We start from the raw sequence: 21589 nt of genomic DNA, 5'->3' as shown, positions 1-21589 counted from the left end.
ACATCATCCCACGTGTTTTGTTGCGCTACCAAACGTTTCCTCGGGTGCTCCCCGATTTGGGCTTCTTCTTGCGTACCGTTTTTCCACCGAAAGAGCGATTTCAATTGATTCCCAGCATTGTTCCTGCATTGTCTATTATTCCGACTGGCCTCCTTTTGTGGTGCTTTCCTCCGACAGTTTGTCAAAAATCGTATCGTTTGCATAGGCGAATGTAGTGCCAGTTCCTTCCGGTGTTGCTGTCACTGTTCCGTTTGCGTCTTCCAGCATCCCTGCGGCAGAAGAGTTCCTGTTCCTGAGCCACCCCAGCGTTCCCGTCCCCGCCCAAGGGCACACAAATAAATCCGGACCAATTACTCGCCCAGTCAAGCGCCACGAACATCGTCCATAACAGAAGGGGGAGATGTCGACGGACGCGTAAAGAAAAAGGAAACCGGGAAAGATTTTCGATTTCCTGCTTCGTAATTCTCGATTCTCGCTCATTTGCCCCAAATAAGTAGCAACGAATCTCTATGCGGAAAGAAAATTGATACTTTTTTCCCTCCCTTTACACGGTACACGATTATTTTGTCGGCGTTTTCCCAGGAACGTCCCCCCGGAAGGACAGATCGATGGAAAATTAATTATCCTGACGAAAATGTTGTTGCTCGTTCGTTTCTGTTGTCCCTTTCTGGCGACTTCTCATCAGGCGCCACCTGTTTCCTTCTTCTATTGTCACTCCCTGGAGGGGTCACAAGGGGAGGATGGAAGGATGGGATAGACAGTGGTGTCCTCCCAATCGATTTCCTTGCTTTTCTTGAGGATGTTAAGAAAAAGGACACTTCTGGGTTATGCAAGTCCAGGACCGGATTCCCATTGACCGGCTACAATGCAAGGGTGACGCGGAACGAGGCGACGGAGAGGTATTAAATTATTTTGGGGAAGAATTTTCCATTTCCATGTGTCTTCGTCTTCCATTTTGTTTTTTTTTTACAATTACAATAACCTGAAAAACACGTAGCCTGCCCGAAAAGCAATAATAATGACGACATTTAAGTCACAGTCTATTTCTCATCACCTTTGCGCCTCGCTGTTGGTGCCGGTTTGGTGCCTGGTGAAAACAGAAGATTTAAGGGGTTTTCCCGGTGGAAAATCCCGGTGGAAAATTAAAGGCATGAAGTAGAAATTGGGCCCATTCCTTGCTTTCGGTGATTATTGATTTCTGTTTCGATTTCGATTGATTTTAATCCACCTGCATCGAGTGTCTCGTGGAGAGAGAGAGAGAAATGAGTTAATAAGAGGATTTTGACATACAGATTGCCTAACTTTAGGCGTTTGTTATTGTGGCTTTCAAACTCCCGATGTATATAAGTGTCACATTTGCTCCCGAAGCGTGCATTCTGTAGGACACAGTAATTTACAGCTTATTTGGTTTAACAATTCCATCTACTTGTTTAACTTCTTAAATAAGACTTTCAACGATGGCATATTCTCTCTCTCTCTCTCTCTCTTTCCAGCAACAATGCTGACGTGGGGGGTCTTGTGCTTATTTTCATCGGTTTTATTGCAATTTTTGCCGCTTGATCCGAAAGACCACAACCGAACCACTGCCCGCTGCAAACGAGCCCCGCATAAACAGTCGTGGTTGGATCGGTTCCAAGCGTTCGGGAACGCATCACTGTATGCTACGAGCTGCTGCGCCCCAAACGTGTACACAGCACACAGCTTGGCCGTCTTTATCGCCGTCGTCGCCGCGTACTATTTAATTATTTGTTTAATGTTTATTTTATACGATCCAACCAACCGGGGCACAAAACCCCCCCCCCCGGGTACCAGGAGCCGCCAGCCAGGGCGGTGCGCACCAGATGTGGGCCATAATAATTTCACTTTACCCCATTTGGTTTCGGCCGTAGTACCCCCGGGCCCGCTTGGGTCACGTACCGCCCCCCTGGCGGATGTCGCGGTTGGTGTAAAATGAGAAATTTGTCCCGTTTAACTGCCGTTTTGGATTGCCTTCTGTGCTGCCTAATTAAAGCGCACACTTTTACTCCCGGTGAGTGTGAAAAACAAACGTTGCGGGAAAGTGTGATTAAAAATACATCTTTTGCGTCTCGCAAAACCGAAAAACACATTATTATCGTATTACGCACGTACCAGATCATGTCGGTGGCATACGCCTCAAAGTGTGTTTTTTCGTTGACGCTTTTTGGTTCGACATGTGTTACAGAGTTGACTTTCGCGCGGGGAGGGGGAGAGAAAATCCATGAAAAACCAATTCTTTTTGCATGAAATTTTCCCAAAGCTCGGTATGAGAAATAAAACTAGGCGAAGAACTTTTCACCGGGCAAAGGATCACAAAAAACACTTCAGGGTCCGGATTGCTTTTTGCCGTGGGTGGGTGTTTGAAATTCATTTCCTCCACCCCGGACGACCCCTGCACTAGCTGGTTGGCAGTAACACACGCTGTTGGAATTTATACGTTAAGATTAGGAAAGATTTCATGAATTTATGTGTTGTATTTGTTACCCTTTGACAACACTACGAGCTAGCAGTATAAACGGACGCGTCATGACAGATTAGGAACACTAGAGAAATGAAACGAATGAACTACATGTAAAATGAATTTATGGAACGATCGAATAAACAGTTGAAAATTGTAAGCCCGCGAGAAAAGACATACACACCACGGATAAATCACACTATTGGCTACGCCACATCCTAGCATCCTGCCAGTGGAAATTTCTTACATTTTGGTCCTTCGAGCCGGATTTTAAAGGGTGCTATTTTGCAGTGTGATATCTTCATTACGTGAAGAACGGAATTTGATCTTCGTCAATTTGTTCCGTGTGTGCTCGTGTGTGTGTGTATGTGTAAGGCATAACGTTCGTTGCTAATCGAATATTGCCTTAAACATTAAAAGTCCTTACATTGAAGTTTTGTGTTACTTGCTACGCAAGGGCACAGTTTGTCGTGTGTGATTAGATACTCCGTATCAATAACATTCGTGTATCGTTAGCTTCGCGTCCCGCAAGCTTAGCGTTCCTTTGGCAACAGCCAGCGACGCATGTGCCCATTTTGAACTTGTGGTTTCCCGCGTTAAACTCCCGTGAACTCTATCTTGTGCGCAAGTTGTGTGCAACGTTCCCGCGCCCGAGTGCAATACGTGACCGTGCTCACTACTACATACACCAGGACTTGACTTTAAGTGCGCGACAATTGGTGTAATACGTGTTCGAGTGTGAGTGATAAAGCGTCCTGATTTGAAAATGGAGAAGAAGATCAAAGCCGCGCAATTGAAAAAGCGCCAAGCGCATGCGTTAATACAAAACCTGGAACAGTTTAAGGATTCCTACACGGCTAGGGATAGTGGCGATATTCCGGTATGCTTGGAACAGTTGGAATGCCACAAGGCGGATTTTATGGATGCTATCTCTAAGCTGGAAGAGTTAGATGACCGTCCCGAAGCCATCGACGGTTACATACAGGAACGGTGTGATATGGATTCGCGTTTCCGACGCTTAAAGGGTTTCTTTCTTCAGCAACAGCCTACGGAGGCTAACCCCCTTAATGCTTCTCTTCTGTATGCCAACGCGAGTGCCCTGTCGACCAGCCATACTGGGTCGATTAATCTCCGCCTACCGAAAATCGAATTACCAACGTTCGACGGTGATTCGACAAAATGGTTGACGTTCCGGGACAGATTCGTGGCTATGATTGATTCTTCTGTGGACATCCCATCGATTATGAAGCTACAGTATTTGCTGTCGTCACTGAAGGGTGATGCCGGTTTGCTCTTCGAGCATACCACTCTGACGGCAGATAATTACGCCGTCACTTGGAACTCTCTGCTGAAACGTTATGACAACCCGCGAATGCTGACCCGTGAATATTACAGGAAGATTCACTATCTTCCCGCTGTGCAGTCGGAGAACGTGGATGAACTCGCGCAGCTAGTCGATGAATTCACGCGGCATGTCAACGGATTGAGGAAGCTGAACGAGCCGATCGAGACATGGGACACCCCGTTGACGAATATGCTGTTCCTGAAGCTGGATTCGAGCACCATCCTTGCCTGGGAAAAATTTTCTGCGCATCATGAAAAAGATAAGTACAAACAATTGATAGATTTCCTACAGGATCGCGTCCGAATCCTTCGGTCGACGAGGACATATGCGCAGGAAACGGAGTTGCATTCGAGAAAAATGACCGGCAGTGAACAGAAAATGAGACTAAAGGCTGGGGTGAATGCAGCAACGGCACGGAGGCCGCAACCCAATCCAGCAACCGTACCATCGTCGTCGTGTCCGTTAGGTTGTGCAGAAATGCACAATCTCCGGACCTGTCCGGAATTTGCAAAGAAAGAACTGCATCAGCGGCGACAAATCATCGTTAGTGAACGGTTGTGCTGGAATTGTTTGAACAGAGGGCATCAAGTAAAATCCTGCAGCTCGAGTCATCGATGCAATACATGCAATGCACGTCACCACAGCATGTTGCATGATCATCTACATCCGAAAGCTATATTGAGTGTTCATGCGGATGTCGATGCAGTATGCCTCGAAACGGTCGTTCTCAACCTAGTAGATGATCATGGATTTAGATACGAAGCTCGAGCATTGTTGGACTCTGGGTCCATGTGTAATTTGATTTCGGATTCATTGGCAAGGCGAATGTTATCAACGCAGTCAAAAGTTAACGTCACGGTGTCGGGTATCGGACAGGCATCACAGCAGATTAAGGGCTGCATTGTAGCCACCGTAGAGTCGAAATCGCAGCAATTTTCGAGTCAGCTTGAGTTCCTCGTGCTGAAAAATCCAGTAATGGACATTCCTACGGAACCGATAGATGTGACTGCGTGGAAATTCCCAACAGACAATCTAGCAGATGAGGCATTCAACATCCCTGCCAAAATCGATGTTGTGATAGGAAGTGAAGCATATTGGGAGATGCACACCGGTAGGAAACTTTCATTGGGAAAGGGCAAACCGTGGCTGGTTGAAACTCCCTTCGGTTGGGCAGTTGCTGGCAATACCTCCCTTGTATCGACATCCATTCAGCGGTCATGTCACACAACGACCATTCAAGCTACGCTTGATGGGATGCTACAACGATTTTGGGAGACAGAGAGCATCATGGAGGGTCCAGCTATGTCAGTGGAAGAGAACATGTGTGAAAAACATTACGTTGCCACTACTCATCGTAATGCACAAGGTCGGTACGTCGTTTCTCTACCTCAGAATCTAAGTTCATCCCGTGTGCTTGGACTATCAAGGGCGATCGCCGATCGTCGACTGCTAGGTGTGGAACGTCGTTTGAAGAGCAATCCTGAAATGGATATTGAATACAAACGGTTCATGAGAGAGTACGAGGAGCTGGGGCATATGAGGAAACTTACAGAACCGGTGGATGACAGCATAACACATTGTTACATACCTCATCATGCAGTGCTGAAGGAATCCAGCACAAGCACCAAAGTACGAGTCGTCTTTGATGCATCCTGCAAAACGACTTCGGGATACTCCCTCAATGACACCCTGTTAGTTGGGCCAATCGTTCAAGAGGATCTCTTGTCGATCATCTTGCGATTCCGGTCTCATGCCATAGCAATCGTTGCGGATGTAGAGAAAATGTATCGGCAGATTCTCCACAGTGATCAGGACCGGAATCTTTTGCGTATACGATACAGAGAGAGCCAAGTAGATCCCATTGCAACGTATGAGCTGACAACAGTCACGTACGGTACGGCGTCGGCTCCGTTTCTAGCCACTCGAACACTGCAGCAGATTGCCCATGACCATAAGGTCAAGTTCCCGAAGGCTGTAAATCCCGTCCTGCATGATTTTTATGTTGACGATCTGCTTACCGGAGCGACCGATATAAACGAAGCCATAGCAGTTCGGAAGCAAATTTCAGCTATGCTGAATTCAGCTGGCTTCACTTTGAAGAAATGGGCTTCTAACGTTCCGGAGTCACTACGAGACGTGCCGCAGGAGGATCTTGCGATTCAATCCTTGCACGAGTGGAAGGATGGACAAGCAGTCAGCACATTAGGGTTAGTTTGGGAACCCGGAAACGATATGTTTTGCTTCAAGGTCGATCTTCCATCACCGGCAGAAGTATTAACAAGGAGCCTTGTATTGTCGTATACCGCAAGCATTTTTGACCCTATTGGCCTACTGGGTCCGACCATCATCCTGGCGAAAGTCTTTCTGCAGCGGTTGTGGTGTTTAAGGCATGATGGAAAGGCATACGATTGGGATCGTGCACTACCCAACGACCTCCAAGAAGAGTGGAGAAAGTTTCACTCTACCTTATATTTGCTACGCAAACTCCGAGTGCCTCGATTTGTTGCTCATCCAAAGACGGTCAACCTACAACTGCACGTTTTTGCTGATGCGTCACAAACTGCTTATGGAGCTTGCTGCTATGTGCGTGCAGAGTCGATGCACACAACTTCAGTGAAACTATTGGCTGCCAAATCCAAGGTAGTTTCATTGGCAAATACGCACTCAATTGCCAAGTTGGAGCTCTGTGCCGCACGATTGGCAATTCAATTGTACCAGAAGGTGAGTCGGGCTCTTACGACTTCTACGATAGCCGTTTGCTGGACAGACTCGATGACGGTGTTATACTGGCTGAATTCCCCACCACGTCGGTGGAACCCGTTTGTTGCCAACAGGGTGGCACAGATCCAGGAAGAGATAAGAGTGGCAGAATGGCGTCATGTTCCTGGTAGTGACAATCCGGCGGACGACATATCACGAGGACTAAAGCCGGAAGAACTGTTGGAGTGTAATCGTTGGTGGCGTGGGCCTCAGTGGTTGGCTTACGGCCAAGACAAATGGCCAAAATCTGCACCAATCCCAAAGAAGCACGACGGGGACATTGAAGAACGAGTAGCTGCGTCACGGATCGTAACAGTTTCTACGAAGTGTGAATTCCGTGGCACCTTCTTCAAGCGGTTCTCCGTTTACAACAGAATGAGACGTGTGATGGCATACTGTCTACGATTCATTGATTGTCTTCGCAATGCATCAATGGTCAGGTGCAAGAAGCAGACTATCATCGGGAAGCTTGAGAACACTATTCCACCGCTTACGGCTTTGGAACTGCGAAGAGCGGAGTTGAAGCTATGCTTCTTGGCTCAACAGGACTCATTTGCCGATGAGATAACATACCTGAAAAAGGAAAAACAGATTTCATCGAGCTCCAAATTGAAATGGTTGTCACCTTACCTCGATCATACCGGTATGTTACGCATCGGTGGCCGGCTTGGTAATGCTGAATTACCAGAAGAAGGCAAACACCCAATTATTCTATCGTCGAAGCATCCATTGAGTGTTTTACTGGCAGTGGCGTATCATGTAAAGTTGTTACATGCTGGTCCCCAGCTATTACTAGCCACACTTCGCCAAAGGTTTTGGATGATTGGTGGTAGAAACCTTTCAAAGGCTGTTTTCCATCGCTGCCAGGTTTGTTTCAAAAACAAGCCCACACTGATAAAACAAGCCATAGCTGATTTGCCGACATCAAGGGTTTCTCCAAATAGACCCTTCTCGATCAGCGGAGTGGACTACTGTGGCCCATTCATGATCAAGTCAACAGTCCGAAACCGAAGTCCTACGAAAGCATATATTGCTATCTTCGTTTGTTTTGCGACCAGGGCAGTTCACATCGAGTTGGTCAGTGATTTGACAACAACAGCGTTCTTGGCAGCACTACGTCGATTTGTTGCCCGCCGTGGCAAGGTGTGTGAGTTACACTCAGACAACGCGACAACGTTCAAGGGAGCTGCCAACGAACTACGTCGTCTCTACGAGATGCTGAAGACCAACGATGAGGACCGCAGGAGCATAGTCGACTGGTGTGCCAACAATGAAATGGATTGGAAGTTCATACCTCCACGGGCACCTCATTTTGGAGGACTTTGGGAAGCGGCGGTGAAGTCGGCTAAAAAGCATATGATGAAGATAATTGGCACTACTAGCATAACGCAGGAGAATATGCTCACCCTTCTTGCTCAGGAAGCAATATGCAGGCTGTCCCAGAGGTTGACATGAGGTACATTCCGAGCAACCGCCTAAAGGAATACCAACTCGTGCAGAAGCAAGTCCAGCAAATCTGGTCACGATGGTATCCGGAGTATCTGCAGCAGCTTCAGGCTCGAGCTAAGCACTACAACAACGCGCCGGTTGAGCTGGAGATCAATCAGCTCGCGATCATAAAGGAGGACAATCTCCACCCGACCGTGTGGCCGCTGGGACGCATTACAGCGCTACACCCTGGCAAGGACGGAGTCACACGCGTAGTTACGTTGCGCACAGCCGGGGGAAAAGCAATAACACGAGCCGCGAATAGGTTAGCTCTATTACCACGACCGATTGATCCAATAGAACGTGTGATCACAGAGTAAACAATGAGCGATCATTGCTGAGACAACTGTCATCAGTTGTAAACACTGAGTGGAAAGTGGTAGGATAGTGCTAACGAGCATATTTAGGATTTTTGCTGCATGAATTACCTTAGAATCATAAGTATAGTTAAGGGTTTAAAAGAATTCTCTTTTGGTGGCCGGAATGTTGGAATTTATACGTTAAGATTAGGAAAGATTTCATGAATTTATGTGTTGTATTTGTTACCCTTTGACAACACTACGAGCTAGCAGTATAAACGGACGCGTCATGACAGATTAGGAACACTAGAGAAATGAAACGAATGAACTACATGTAAAATGAATTTATGGAACGATCGAATAAACAGTTGAAAATTGTAAGCCCGCGAGAAAAGACATACACACCACGGATAAATCACACTATTGGCTACGCCACATCCTAGCATCCTGCCAGTGGAAATTTCTTACACACGCATAGGAAAGTAATAAAAATTGAACAAAATAACCCTTAAAATGGTTACACCTTTCGGCGGGCCGAGAAGCGCCTGACGGGGGGGTGCGGAAGAATTTCGGTCCCGGCCGGCCCCCTCACACACGTATCGATCGGTTTGGCGTGTGTGCGTTTTGTGTGCTACTCCCCCCTGCTGCTACCCATTCCATCCGTCCGCTTTTCCTTTAGCCCACCGCATCATCATCACCAACGTAAAAGCGTGAAGTGAAAACGTCATAAAGTCAGTTACAAATGTGTTTCGGCATTTTTTCCCCCGGCCCTGAGGGTTTGACTCGTAAAAGGTGTAAAAGCTCCCTACAGTGGAAATTCGAAGGATTAGGGGTTCGGAGACCGGGAGACGGGGCTAGAGCTCAGGTAACGGCAAGGTGGGGCCGCTCCATTAGGGTGCTAGAAAAAGGAAACGTTGAAGGTAGCACCTTACACAGCACCTCGTTTTGTGGAGGACGAATCGAAGAAGAAAAAAAAAACCCTTTCACAGTCGGGTTCACCCAGTTCACACATTGCTCCCGTGCACAGTTCTAGCCGCGGCGTATGTAGGGAGTGTCGTAAAATTGAAAAATAATGCCAAATACTCACCCTTAAAAGGTGCTGAAATAAACCCTTCGCCAACGGTGGGTTGATGGTGATGATGGGGGGAACAAGTGTGGCCGGGGGATTAGCCCAAATTTGTACCTCTGTCCCGAAAAGGTGTAAACTTTCATGTAACTGCAGTGTGTTACACCACGTTCCTCTAGTCACTTTCAGCAGACAAAACAAGGTTGAGGTGCACCCTGCCCGAAAAGAAAAACAGAAGCAGAGCGGGATGAAATACATATTTTTTGTTTTTTTTTCAAACGATGGCTGGCAACACTGCCACACTCTGACGTTCCAGAAGCAAACAACCATGCTAGGTAGGCTTTGGAGGAGCCATTTAAGAAATGAACATGGCTTTATAAACTCGCCAACCCAACGCCATCCTCGATTCACAGGATTCACATACCATACACACACGCACGCACACACACTAGCACCACATATGGGAGGATGTGTAAGACTCAGACAGACGGAAGCTCCCCAAAAGAATGGAAGTGGGTTTGAGGGTTTTTTCTCTTCCAGACATCGACATCAACGACTGGGGCTGTCGCCTGATGCATTGGCGCTTTTTTTTTGTGAAGGGAGGAGAATGTGGCGGTGGTGTTGAAAAGAAGCAAATGTGACTAAAACGGATGACTCTTGAACGGGGACGAACACCATCCTTACACACACACACACTCACGCGCGTGTGTCTCTGTGGAACATCGGTGGCCCAAGCGCGTGGCCGAACAGAAGAGGTAAAAATGCAACGACGTGTGAAGAGCGCATACAAGTGCATAACCCACCGTGTTTTTCTTGTCCCCTCGTGACACACACACACATAAACTCCGGGAAGTCTTTTCTTCTTTGCACATGTGTGTGGTGCTTGTCGACTTTTTTTGTTGTCTTTCTTCCTAACACATCCTTTCAACATTTTGTTCAATGTACTTACTTTTTCCGGTGGACACACTGACGGTGTTTTTTGTGTGTGTGTTCCAGAAGTAAGAGACAACACGAGGAAGAGAGAGAGAGCATGAATTCAGCGCCATTTTCATGTCCTGCCGAATGCAGAAACCAAAAACTGCATCACACGGGCATGCATGCCACCCCCCGTCCTAAGTGCAATGCATTTACACTCCACGCCTGAGCGTGCAGAAATGTGTGCATTTTACATTGTAAGGGATTTAACCCGTAAACTGCTAACTTTTCCCCCCCAGTCAGCCGCCAGTCCACGGTCGTGTTATTTCATTACCGTAAACGTAAAAGAATCTTCCTCTTCACATGCTTAACGAAACGTGAACGAATGCTTTTAGCATAAGTTTTGGGTTTAGAATCTTTACCGGGGTTGTTGTTTTGTAACTATTTTTGTTTGTACGCTTTCGTTGTCGCTGGCTTTATTTTAAGTTCTTCTGGGTCGAAGCACAGTGAAGACGACGAGTAGACGAGTTTTTTGTAGTTTTCCGAGAAGATTCTGGGACTCCTTCTTCGAACTTGATTTTGAACTTCGCAAATTTGGGACAGAATTTTCATATTTTTGAGCAGTGCTTTACTGACGCTTGCGGAATTTCGCTACTGAATCCGATATTAAATTTGAAAAAACGACAACCACTTCCATTCACAGCCCATTGTAATTATTAGCCTTTTATGTCACAGTAGAATAATTTGTGAAGAAATAGAATACAACCCCCGTGCTACATTTTAATGACTTAAAATCCCCCACATGTTGTGTTGTGAGTATTGTCCGCAGAGGGAAGACTCATAAAAAAGGAAGCAAAAGCAGCACAAAAACAACATCAGCCACAAAGCCCAACGATCGCGAAGAAGCTGTGGAGCTGTGGAACCTAGAGCACCTAGAAAAGGAGGTGTAAATCGCGCCTGGTGGCCACTCCAAATATGGAGCGTACCATCATCACGCCACCTAAAGGCGTCGCGTGTTTGTCTCTCTCTCTCTCTCTTTTTCACCCTGTGGGTGTGTGTAGGCGTCACAACAGAGGGGCAGTGCCGAGGCTGTACGCTTCTGCGTTTGCCACACCGTATCTTGATCTATATCCCGCGTGTCGCTCGCATGTTCCGCTGAATGGTATAAAGGCACGCGAAAGGCGAAATGGGTTAGGTGACAAGAGTACGGTAATTGAAACAAGCAGCCTTTGATAGGTCTTGCCATGGTCTTGCCATGCCTGTCTATAACGCTGGAAATCAGCGCCGCGTCTACACATCAAGCTCATCTATCGGACGCACTGCCACAGACATGACATCATGCGAGGTCGTTCCTTATTTGTTATTCATCCTCAAAGGCGTGTACGGGCGATGGGCGACGAAGGAAAAGCTGCTGTGTCGGCTCCTTACTTACTGCTGCTGCTAATATAACAGCTCAGCAGAGGTGTTGTGTTGCAGCACTTTTTTCCCCGTTTTGGTGAGTCTTTTGGGACACTGTTTTTTTTTTTTTTTATTATTCGCCAATCTTCATCGGAAGCTTTCAAGCTGTATACGGCGCGGTCTCTCCACGCAGCGTTTCTCCATTCCCATACAGACATCAATCATTCCGATCGGACCAAAAAAAAAACCACCACCGTACGGTTGACAACAACAACAACAACGCACATGTGAAAGATTGGTTGACAAACGCGAGTCGCTCTCTCTCGCTCTCTCTCTCTCTCTCCCTCTCTCTCGCTTTTTGAAGTTTCTAAAAAGGAAAACCATTGCGTGCATGTGGTGGATGGTTTTCCAGCATGTGTCGCCTTTGTGTGTGTGTGTGTGTGTGTGTGTGTGTGTGTGTGTGTGTGTGTGTGTGTATGTTGGTCACCATCCATCTTCGGTAACGTGTGTGTGTGTGTGTGCTGCTAAGCGTGGCCTTTGGTGTCAGGTGTGGAATCGAACACCGTTTTCTCAGCTGTCAGTGTGGCGTGAACGGCAGCAAATGATGGCGCGTCACCGTACGCATTTGACAGACAGCACACTGACACTAGCCCAGGAAGGGGAGGGGAGTTGTCATCCCTTTTTTTTCCCCCGCTGGTCCAAAGGGGAACCATGCGTCTCCATCGGTAGGAAAATGCCGCTGCAAACGATGGGAAGGGAGGGTTTGCAATAAATTCGTTCACTAGTGAAGCACCATCATTTTAGGAGCGAAACATACTTCCAAACACCTAACGACGACTATTAGCCCTCGGTTGCGGCACATTTTATCGGTTATCCTCTGGCCACCTTCTGGCGGGTTGGTTCCCCAACACCCCTCCCCCCACCCCCAAAAACGATCAGCCGGAGCCAATCAACCGCACTCAAAGTGGCATAGCGAGCGCGCGCGCGTGTGACAGGCAAGTGTGACACTTTTCCGTGCCACCGTGCGCACCGTGGCACCCGCCTGTAGATCACAACCAAACCCCGGGTCCATGAAAACCGAGGGGGGTTTGCTCTCGCGCGAGCTAAAAAGGTCATAGAGGCATAATATTATTTTTGCCCACCCCAAATGGGCGCTGGGACGCGCTGTTTGCCGGCTTTAAGCGGCCAATTTTGCCAACGATAATGTCCCGCCATCTTGTTTCCTGTTTTTTTCTCTCTCTCTCTCTCTCTCTCTCTCTCTCTCTCTCTCTCTAGTTGCTATTTTCCATACCCCAAAACTCATATCTACTCGGCGCAATTTTGAAATAGGAAAGATTTCATTATGCGAACGCATAAATCAAACGGCTCTAACGAAAGGTGCGGGGTTTCAGCAAAATAAAAAAAAATGGCAACTCGAAGATGGGCTAACTTTTCAACTCCCCCGGGGGCCGCGCTTTCGGAGCTTTTTATGACGGTGGGCGAGAGAGGGGGGCACCGTGAATTAACGGTCTCAAAAGGCTTCATCGATCCCCGGCGCGGTGGTGGTGGTTACGCACTCCGCAACTCCAGAAGAATGTATTTTCCTACTCAGTAGGCTGCGCGTGTTGCCTATCGGGCACGTGCTGCTTGCCGAACGAAACCTTATTGTGGTGCGGATTGCATACTTTACGGCAAAAGCAAGCCAGTAAGCTAATCTTCCGCGAAGATGCGTTCGATTCACTCGATCAAGCGCCTTAAAGTATGCAATTTGCTTCGCAAAAGTGATGTTTTAAAACGGAGCTTCATCTGCCAGCTTGTTTGTCACGCCTAACGAGACAGTTGGCTGGGTTATGTTTTCCCTCCCCCTAAAGGGAACACAGAAAGGGAAAGTTGAACACCGGTGGCCATGAATTTACGTATTGTGAAGCAATTCCTACACAATCACGGGACGGGATCTTCGGTGCGGTTTCGGGAATGAAAAATGTCACCAATCATTTCCTCATTCCAGCGCCATTATAAAACATTCCATTTCACAGATTGGACGGAATCGGTGAAAAGCCGAAACTAGACTTTTCCAGCAACAGCAAATAAGGTTATAAAATACAACAAAAAAAAACCCCCATAACCCCCTAGAGCCTTTTTTTTATTTTTCACCCAATTTTTCCTATTGCCTAACTCGCAAAAAAAATAAGAATCCCAATCGTTTCCATTAACCACGAAACGGATACAAACAGCGGAAAAACTCCTAGAAACAGGCGCTGGTTTTTATCGGTTTGTTAAGAGATAATGCAGCACGCAGTGCGGTGGGTGGATGGGTGGGTGTGAATAGTAAAAAGCTCTGCCTGCACGAAAAGAAGCGCCGAAGATAAAACCTTTCTCCAAAACCATGAACTTTACCGTGTATGTGTATTTTTCGGTTTGTTTTTCCCGGGGTGGTTTTTTTTTTTGTTTTGCTCCACGGAAACGTTACAAATCGCTTACACGATTGCAGGATTGCGTGCCGGGAAAGCAAAATCTACAACACCCACCCGGCACTCGCGTAAAGAAAAAAACAAAACGCGGAGGAGTCTGTGGAATGCTAGCACAGAACGTGGCCAAAACAAGCGACAATCGGAAAATTTCCGCCCCGTCCCCAAAGCAGCAGAAAACCTTCGCTTTAATCACATTGCGCCTTGCGGAAAGTTCGACGGAACGCGATGAAAACGGGAAGTAAAGTTTGGCGTGGGCTAAAGCAAAATAAATTTGTGCCCGCGGAAACCCAAAATTCACGTTCCGCCGCCGTCGTCGTTGTTGTTCCCTTGTCAAACTTTTCTTCCCGATTTGGCGGAAAAGTGAAACTTTGGATCCCTTTTTTGTCCCCTGTCCCGGATTTGGTTTTCTTGCTCCGTCCCCGGCTTCTTCCTCTGTCCCCTTACCATTCTGTAGACAAATCCCTTGGCTGTTGATCCGGAGACGATGTGTTCTTTTTCACGTTCTGCGGAGAAATAAATCTCGCTTTTTTTTTGGCCAACGACCAATCCCCCCCACATAAAAATGCGCTCGGTTTGCATATCTTGTGCTGGCGATGTGTGTTTGCCACACAACCACACAATCCATAAACAGGAAGGGGAAATCCTGATTTCCTTTTAGGGCGCCCACACTCACACTCACACACCTTCACAAACAAACGCCCACAAATGGGCGGAAAATTGAAGACATCAAGAGATTGGAACACGAAGGAGCAGATACGAGGCGAAAGATGCTGGAAAAAACCCCCACACATTTCACCTTATCAGCCCAACCAAGGCCTTCCATCCGAGGATTGTAATATATGAGGTTGTTTGCAGATGGCAGCGTTCTTCAGGAATGCGATTTGTGACAAAGCGTTGCGTCCCTGACCGGCCTGATCAAACAAAAGATTGATTATGTGAGGAGAGTCGTACTAGAATAAATCACGCATCCAAATCAAGTCATCGGACAGTGCACACGAAAAAAAAATGGAAAATCAATTTCCCTCTCCGAACAAAGAAGAAAGCTTGGAGCCTCTCGCACTGACCCCCTCCCCGTGAGTAAAGAATTATTAATTTTACTCCAATAGAAAATAGTGATCTATTCCTCAAGAATTCACCTCTACGTGGTATTTGAATTTCCTCCATTCCGGGCCACATTTGGCCACACTAAATAATAAACGGCTGTCGAACGCGTTGCGTTCCGCTGTCAACCGACGCACACAAATGGTCGCCCACCGATAACGATGACGCAATGGCGCGCGGGTAACATGGGTATTCAATGATCGACGACAGGCAAGATTTATGGGAAAATGCTCCCTGGGTTGTTGTTTTTTTTTTTTCTGTGATCATCCCATCGGAAAATAGAAAAGACGACACGCAACAAAAACCCTAAAGATGATTAATCATACACTGTCTTTTGCCTTAAAACACATGTCAACACACACACGCACTGGCATGGCCTGGATGTGTGGCCCTCATTTTTCATGCGCAAAAAAAGGGAGCACAGAGCTTTGCATATTACTTCCTTTCAATCAGTGTATGACACAACGATTGAAAACCGTTCTCGGTTCACCTTCCATGTGACCCAAACCGTTTTGGGGGGCCTTTCCGCTTTTCTCTAACAAATCGCGTCCTTCATCACAGAACGGTGGGTTGTTGCCAACCAGCCAGTTTGAAACATCGATTAAATGTCAACCCGACTGCGAGACACCAGCATCAGCAGCAAAACAGGATGGAAACCCAAAACAAGTAGGGGGGAGTTGCCCCTCAAAAATGGTCTAAAATACCGTAACAACCGGCATTTTTGGGAAAAGACGCACACACACTAGAACGCATAGACGAGAAAATCGGCGTGTGGTGGTGGTGGTGGTGGCGAAGGAGTCAAGGAGGAGGAAACGTTTTCCGATGAAAGTTTTCAATCGTCCTCATTTCGGATGAATGATTTCTCCCGGAGCTAGGGCGGTGGTGATGGAGGAGGGACAAGCGCGCCAGGAACACAATTAGTGTCTGACGGATGTGAAAAAAGGTTGGCCCTCACTGCGCCCCCTTGGTCCGTTTCCTCCCCCCACCCCCTTTATCGATTGGGGAAGAAATGTTTGGTGTAGAAAAAAAATAAGCAAAACCACACAAAAATATAACCTGAAAATGAGGCCACGCAGCAACAAACAAACACCCACCCCAACAAAAAAAAAACATAGAGCCCGAAACAACCGGACGTCCGATTTTCTGCCCATCCCGAAACGCGGGAGGAGGAGGACACATTTGGTGGCAAAAAGAGATGAGATTGTTTATGGAAGTGCCATCAATAATTCATGGCCAATGCCAAACGGGGCCGCACGATGAGAGACAAGGATGTCCCAATGTACCCTCCGTAAGGTGTCCTTCCGGTTTTTTTTTTGACAGGTGTCATACAGTGAAACGAAGCGTCGTTTTTTTTGTTTGGCCTTATCGCGCAGTATCAACGCTCGACCTTTTTGCTTGTTTTTCATTTCCCGGTGGGTTTTATTTTGTTGCTAGCAACTTTTTCTTTTTCGCTCTCTCTTCTCTAAACGGAAAACTTCGGAAATGGACGGTCCAGCCAAGCTGTCAGGCCCCCCCCCCTCTCAGCAGCCCTCGGGTTTTCCTTCCGGGTAGTATTTTTCCGGTCTTCTTGTTTTCGGCCGAAAAGTGGACAGCATAATCGGGGGAGGGAGTGCGAAAAATATGTTAAAAAACCTACAAAACACCTCACTTTAAAACGTGAAAAGTTTTTGCGTGGCGGCATTTGTTTGGAAGGTGGAAAACGCGGAATGGGAAGAATTTTAAGTAGTTTAAACGGTTTTTTTTCAAAAAGGGGGCTTTTGCCGTTAAGGTTAATTTGATATCCGCTTGAAGTTGTGTTATTTGTGTGTTCCTTGTTTTATGTTATTTTATGTTAGATGAATTTTCCACCGATGATTCTATGGCACACACGCGCACTAAATCACAGGCACAATTTAATAAACCATAAATCACATCACCGACTGCAAAAAACCGTCAGTGCCCGCACATATACACGCCACAGGCCAGCTAATGCGTTCATCCAACTGTTCCAACGTGCGTGTTATTGCAAGTCCTGCCAGCGCGTAAAGTCAACACACGTAGTAACTAGCCCCTGATGCCCGTCGCGAAAAGAACCCACCGTTCCTCCATATTCCCCTGCACACCACCTACCTGCCGAATTGACTTAACGTGGCTTTGTATGTTATTTTTCCCCCTTTTGGTTTGCACTATGTAATTCTTGATGTTGGAGGGTTTGTTTTCTTTTTTTTTTGCATCACAAAAACACCCCAGGAATTAGTCCCGGTGGAAGAAGAAGGGCAGTTTTCCTTCTTCCTACGCTTCCCGCTTCCATATGTGCACGTGTGTGTGTGTGTGTATGTCTGGAGAGGGTAGGCTTCACCGTGACGTTCCAGACGCACATAAGATGGCTTATGCACCGCCACCACTCACTGTCCACAACCCCTTGTGTTGCCGCACACACCACACATCACTCACGATGGGGTTTTGTTTCACGAGGGCTTTCCCGCCGTAGCCCCGAAGGATTCACCGTCCCAATGGTAGGAAGTCTTACTGCACACCACTGTATTCACGATTACTACGGGTCGCAGAAACGGTCGCTAGAAAAATGCTTTAAATAAGTAACAAATAGATTTCGCCCCCACTTTCTGGCTCATAATACGCAACCTAATAAAAGGTCCCACCAAACGCAATTTTTTTTTTTGTTAAAAAAAACCCCTCAAATTGAGTGTTGTACAGTATGGAAAGTTTTCCTAGCAATTCCTACCCCGTTATGATGCAACCATCTAGCACATTCATCAGCTACAGAGAGAATGCCTTCCCAGCGCACAACCAATTTTCAAGTACCGCCCCACCACCACCACCGTGCGTGAAAGTGATCTTTTGTCAGTTGTTCTTAATTGCCCGGTGATCATCTTTTACGGCTGCTCGTCTTTTAAAACCACGTCTTCGGTCCCCGGGGGGAAGATACGGAAGATACGGAAGCTTCGGGCACGAAAAACTTTCAACGATTGGTAGCGCGACGAACAACACGCGACATTAAAGCCCTACCTAAGGCTAGCTCCCACCATATTTCCTCCACCTAGTGGGAAGAAAAGATGGCGAGAGAGAGAGAAGGAAATTAAAGAAGAAATAAATCATTGAAGACGATGGATAGCTCGCTGTGTGTTGTGCCCGAGCGCGCGCGTGATGTCCCAAACCAACAAGATGCTGATGCTTTTCCCGTTCAAGATCTGAGGACAAGCTCACAGACACAACGCACCACCACTACCACCGCACATCGATAACTTTGTTGCACCAGAAAAGGGACCTAAAGGGAAAGCTAGCAGACAGGGGGGGGGAAAAAATAACTGCACGTGCATTGCTGCTTTAAGTATGTTCTGTCACATGTTTTCTCTCTCTCTCTCACTTCTCACCACACTTCAGCTGATCGGTTTTTTTTTTCTCGGACCGGTGATGGGAAACAAACGAGCTTACGAATGTGCCGCATGCGTTTCCACTTCCACTGTTAGCTTCTCATAAATTCCAGCTCGTCAGCCAAAAGTACCCAAAAGAAGAAGGACCCTAAAAACATCACCCAAAAAAAAAAAACCATTCACACACACACACACGGCAATCGTTCTAATTTTCCTGTTGCGGACATACAAACACACACATTTTGGGAGCATAAAGCCAATCCCCATCCATCCGTACGGGGTTTTTTTATGTTGTTACGGAGCCCCCGCCGAAACGCAGAAGATGGAGCACGCCACGGAGCAACATAGCACACAACACCACTTAATTTATGTCTGTGTTACCGAAGCCTTCCACCGGGCTGCGAGGCGTCAGTGTGGTGATCACCAAAGCCCAAAATACCCTCGCCGCTCCTCCAACCACCACCTGCCTGCCTCCTCACCTTTAAAAAAACGAGGGAAGAAGTAAGTAACGAATGAAAATCATAAGCCTGAAACCCTTTTTGTGTGTTGAAAAGTGACCACCGGCAACACCACCAGAGAACCAGCGCGCCCAGCAGAACATCTTCGCCGTCTCTTCGTGTCGTCGCGGTCGGATCGATTTGTGAGCCTCCGCCGTTTTCGTTTCGCGTTCATCGCTCTGCGCCGTAACCGGTTTTCTTTTCGTTTTGCTTCTCTCCCTTTCTCTCTCTTTCTCTCTCACACACAAATACCCCCCCCCCCCCCCCCGCCCGTGACATGGAGCACACGCACACAAAAGCATACGCACCACCTTCAGCATAACACCCTGCAACATTTTATGGCTCCCATGCTTCGTGGAGCTGAAGGTGGCCACAAGTCTCGCGGGAGGAAGGCGGGGGCCTTGGAAGAAGGTACTTATGGCTACTCTCGGCACGGTGCAGAACCCGAATGGGGAGCTAAAGAATGAATGAAGGCAAAAAAGGCAAAACCCCTTGCAGCAACACACGAGGAAGGGGTCCCTCCGTCCCCCCTCCTTTGGGTCCCCTTTGGCCTGTGTTCGAGAAAAGAACGGACACCAACACCGGCAACCGAGAAGCCCTGATATGATGGCGAAAGGTGGACCATACTGGCCAGCAGCAGTAACGGGGGCAAGTGAGTGTCCTACCCCTCCTCGAGATCGCACTTTGTTTGCGCTTTGTTTCAAGGAAAGGAGGTCGATATTTACATGAGGCCTCCAACAGTGTCTGGAGACACTCTCCAGACCAAGTCTGCCCAACCGAGAAGAAGACCGTCTGATGTCTATCGGCGGAGAGGCATCCCCGCGAAAGGGTCACTTTTGTTTGCCTTTTTTAATACACCCGCGTCCATCCACCATCCCCAGACAGACGGACCCAAGCAAACACCTAGGAGCCTGCACCCTGTTTCGCTTCGTTCCAAAAAAGCCATCCCCGGAATTCCTGGGGCGCGAACGCATTTCATTGCGCGCCATGAATTGAAATTTCTTCCAATTCAGTCCGTGCGGTCATGAGCCGTTTGAGACTCCCAGGCCTCTAGGCCTAGAGTTAGTCACACAGTGGCCCGCCGGAAAAACAATGACAGCGATTAAAAATAGTGACATGACATTAATTGCACCGTGGCGAAGATGATGAGTGTGGTGATGGGCCGTGTTTGCCGTGGGGTGTGGAACTTAAGTGGCTAATGAAAATAAAGCAAACAAATCATGATTAGCATGACGAGCGTGCGCTGTACCTTCTTGCTGGTAGCAAAAAAAAAACATGAAGACATACCCACCAAGTGTCAATCATGGTGTACCGAGTGAGAGAGAGAGTGAGACAGCACCAACCAAGGCTCATTATGCAAATACACCACCAAAACTATGTTTACCGATGTCCAACACACATCAAACTAACCCTTCTCGCAAACTGGCCATCCTTAAAAAAACCGGGGGGTTACGGGATTATCTGCCTCGAAAAATCAACCAAACTGCAGGGTTCTTCTGCCTTGCCACAGGGTGTGAGACAACAACAGGGTGAGGGTGAGAGGGAAAAACAAGTGAGCTGCTAAAGTGAGTTAAATTAATATGTAAAACCTTTTCCACCGTTTTTTTTTTTGTTTTGCTTCAAATTCTTCACAAAATGCCCTCGATTTTTGTGCTTTTTTTTTGGGGTGCTTGTTTGTTTTCTCCTCTCAAGCAATCCAGAGGCATCATGACCAGTCATGGCCGGAAAAGACGACCCCCTTTGTAAGCTTGAGACATTGTACTGGTTGTTCCCAGACAGGGCGCGATGGATGTTGTTTTGTTTTATTAGTGAAGCTTGTCACGTCCCGTGCCAAATCAACCACGAAAAGCTCGCCAGAAGAATCGGGAGAAGGGGGGGGGTCCAGGTTCGATTCATTAATTATTCCACAGACGAACACGGGCGCGCCGCCACGGTTTGGGTTTGGGTTTGGGGCGAACACTTCAAAAACATTGGCCAGAAAAACGTGATTCGTCATGTTTCGGTTTGCTGCAAAAGGGTGACGGTATCCTTGGCACTGTGTTACGCCACCACGGGAGAAAACACAGGGAACTATTTCGTTATGTTACTTTTTAGCCCCGCCACCGAAGAGCAAGCTATCAGTCGCTGTCAGTGTGCTGCTGCTGCTTCAAACAATTCACAACAAACAAAACGGGACCACAAGCGGAGGAAAATGCACTTTTCCAGCTGCAGACTGCAAGAGTAAATTGAACCCGAAACACCGGAATGACAATACAGTATGTAAATGCGGAAGAAGATGGTCTCCATCATCTCGAAGACGAGTTCCTTCACGTTCGGAACGGACGTCCTATAGGACGACCGATTGTGTTGGTTTAGAGCACATCTCACCCGACTCTTTCGAGGACTTTCTGTTTGTCAGTGTGTGTGTCCGTCCTCTTTTCCAG

General features: G+C 47.4%; 1 protein-coding gene across 1 annotated transcript; it reads left to right on the top strand.

The window, feature by feature from the left end:
• The first annotated feature begins 3242 nt into the window (after nucleotides 1-3242).
• LOC128302651 (uncharacterized) lies at nucleotides 3243-8036 on the top strand. The gene is made up of 2 exons (XM_053039517.1): nucleotides 3243-6028; nucleotides 7640-8036. The coding sequence occupies exons 1-2, from the start codon at nucleotides 3243-3245 to the stop codon at nucleotides 8034-8036; spliced, it is 3183 nt and encodes a 1060-aa protein (XP_052895477.1).
• Nucleotides 8037-21589: the final 13553 nt, after the last annotated feature.

This window comes from Anopheles moucheti, chromosome 3 (genome assembly GCF_943734755.1).
Source record: "Anopheles moucheti chromosome 3, idAnoMoucSN_F20_07, whole genome shotgun sequence".
NCBI classification, from domain to species: domain Eukaryota; kingdom Metazoa; phylum Arthropoda; class Insecta; order Diptera; family Culicidae; genus Anopheles; species Anopheles moucheti.
Note: the sequence above shows the minus strand (reverse complement) of the source record. Positions and strands in the feature narration are given on the sequence as shown.

Bases quoted from the DNA above. Each gene is read 5' to 3' on its own strand.
- LOC128302651 (XM_053039517.1), top strand. From the start codon at position 3,243: ATGGAGAAGAAGATCAAAGCCGCGCAATTGAAAAAGCGCCAAGCGCAT. The intron at 6,029-7,639 runs GTTAGTTTGGGA...TTTTGCGACCAG, and splicing joins CAAGCAGTCAGCACATTAGG to GGCAGTTCACATCGAGTTGG.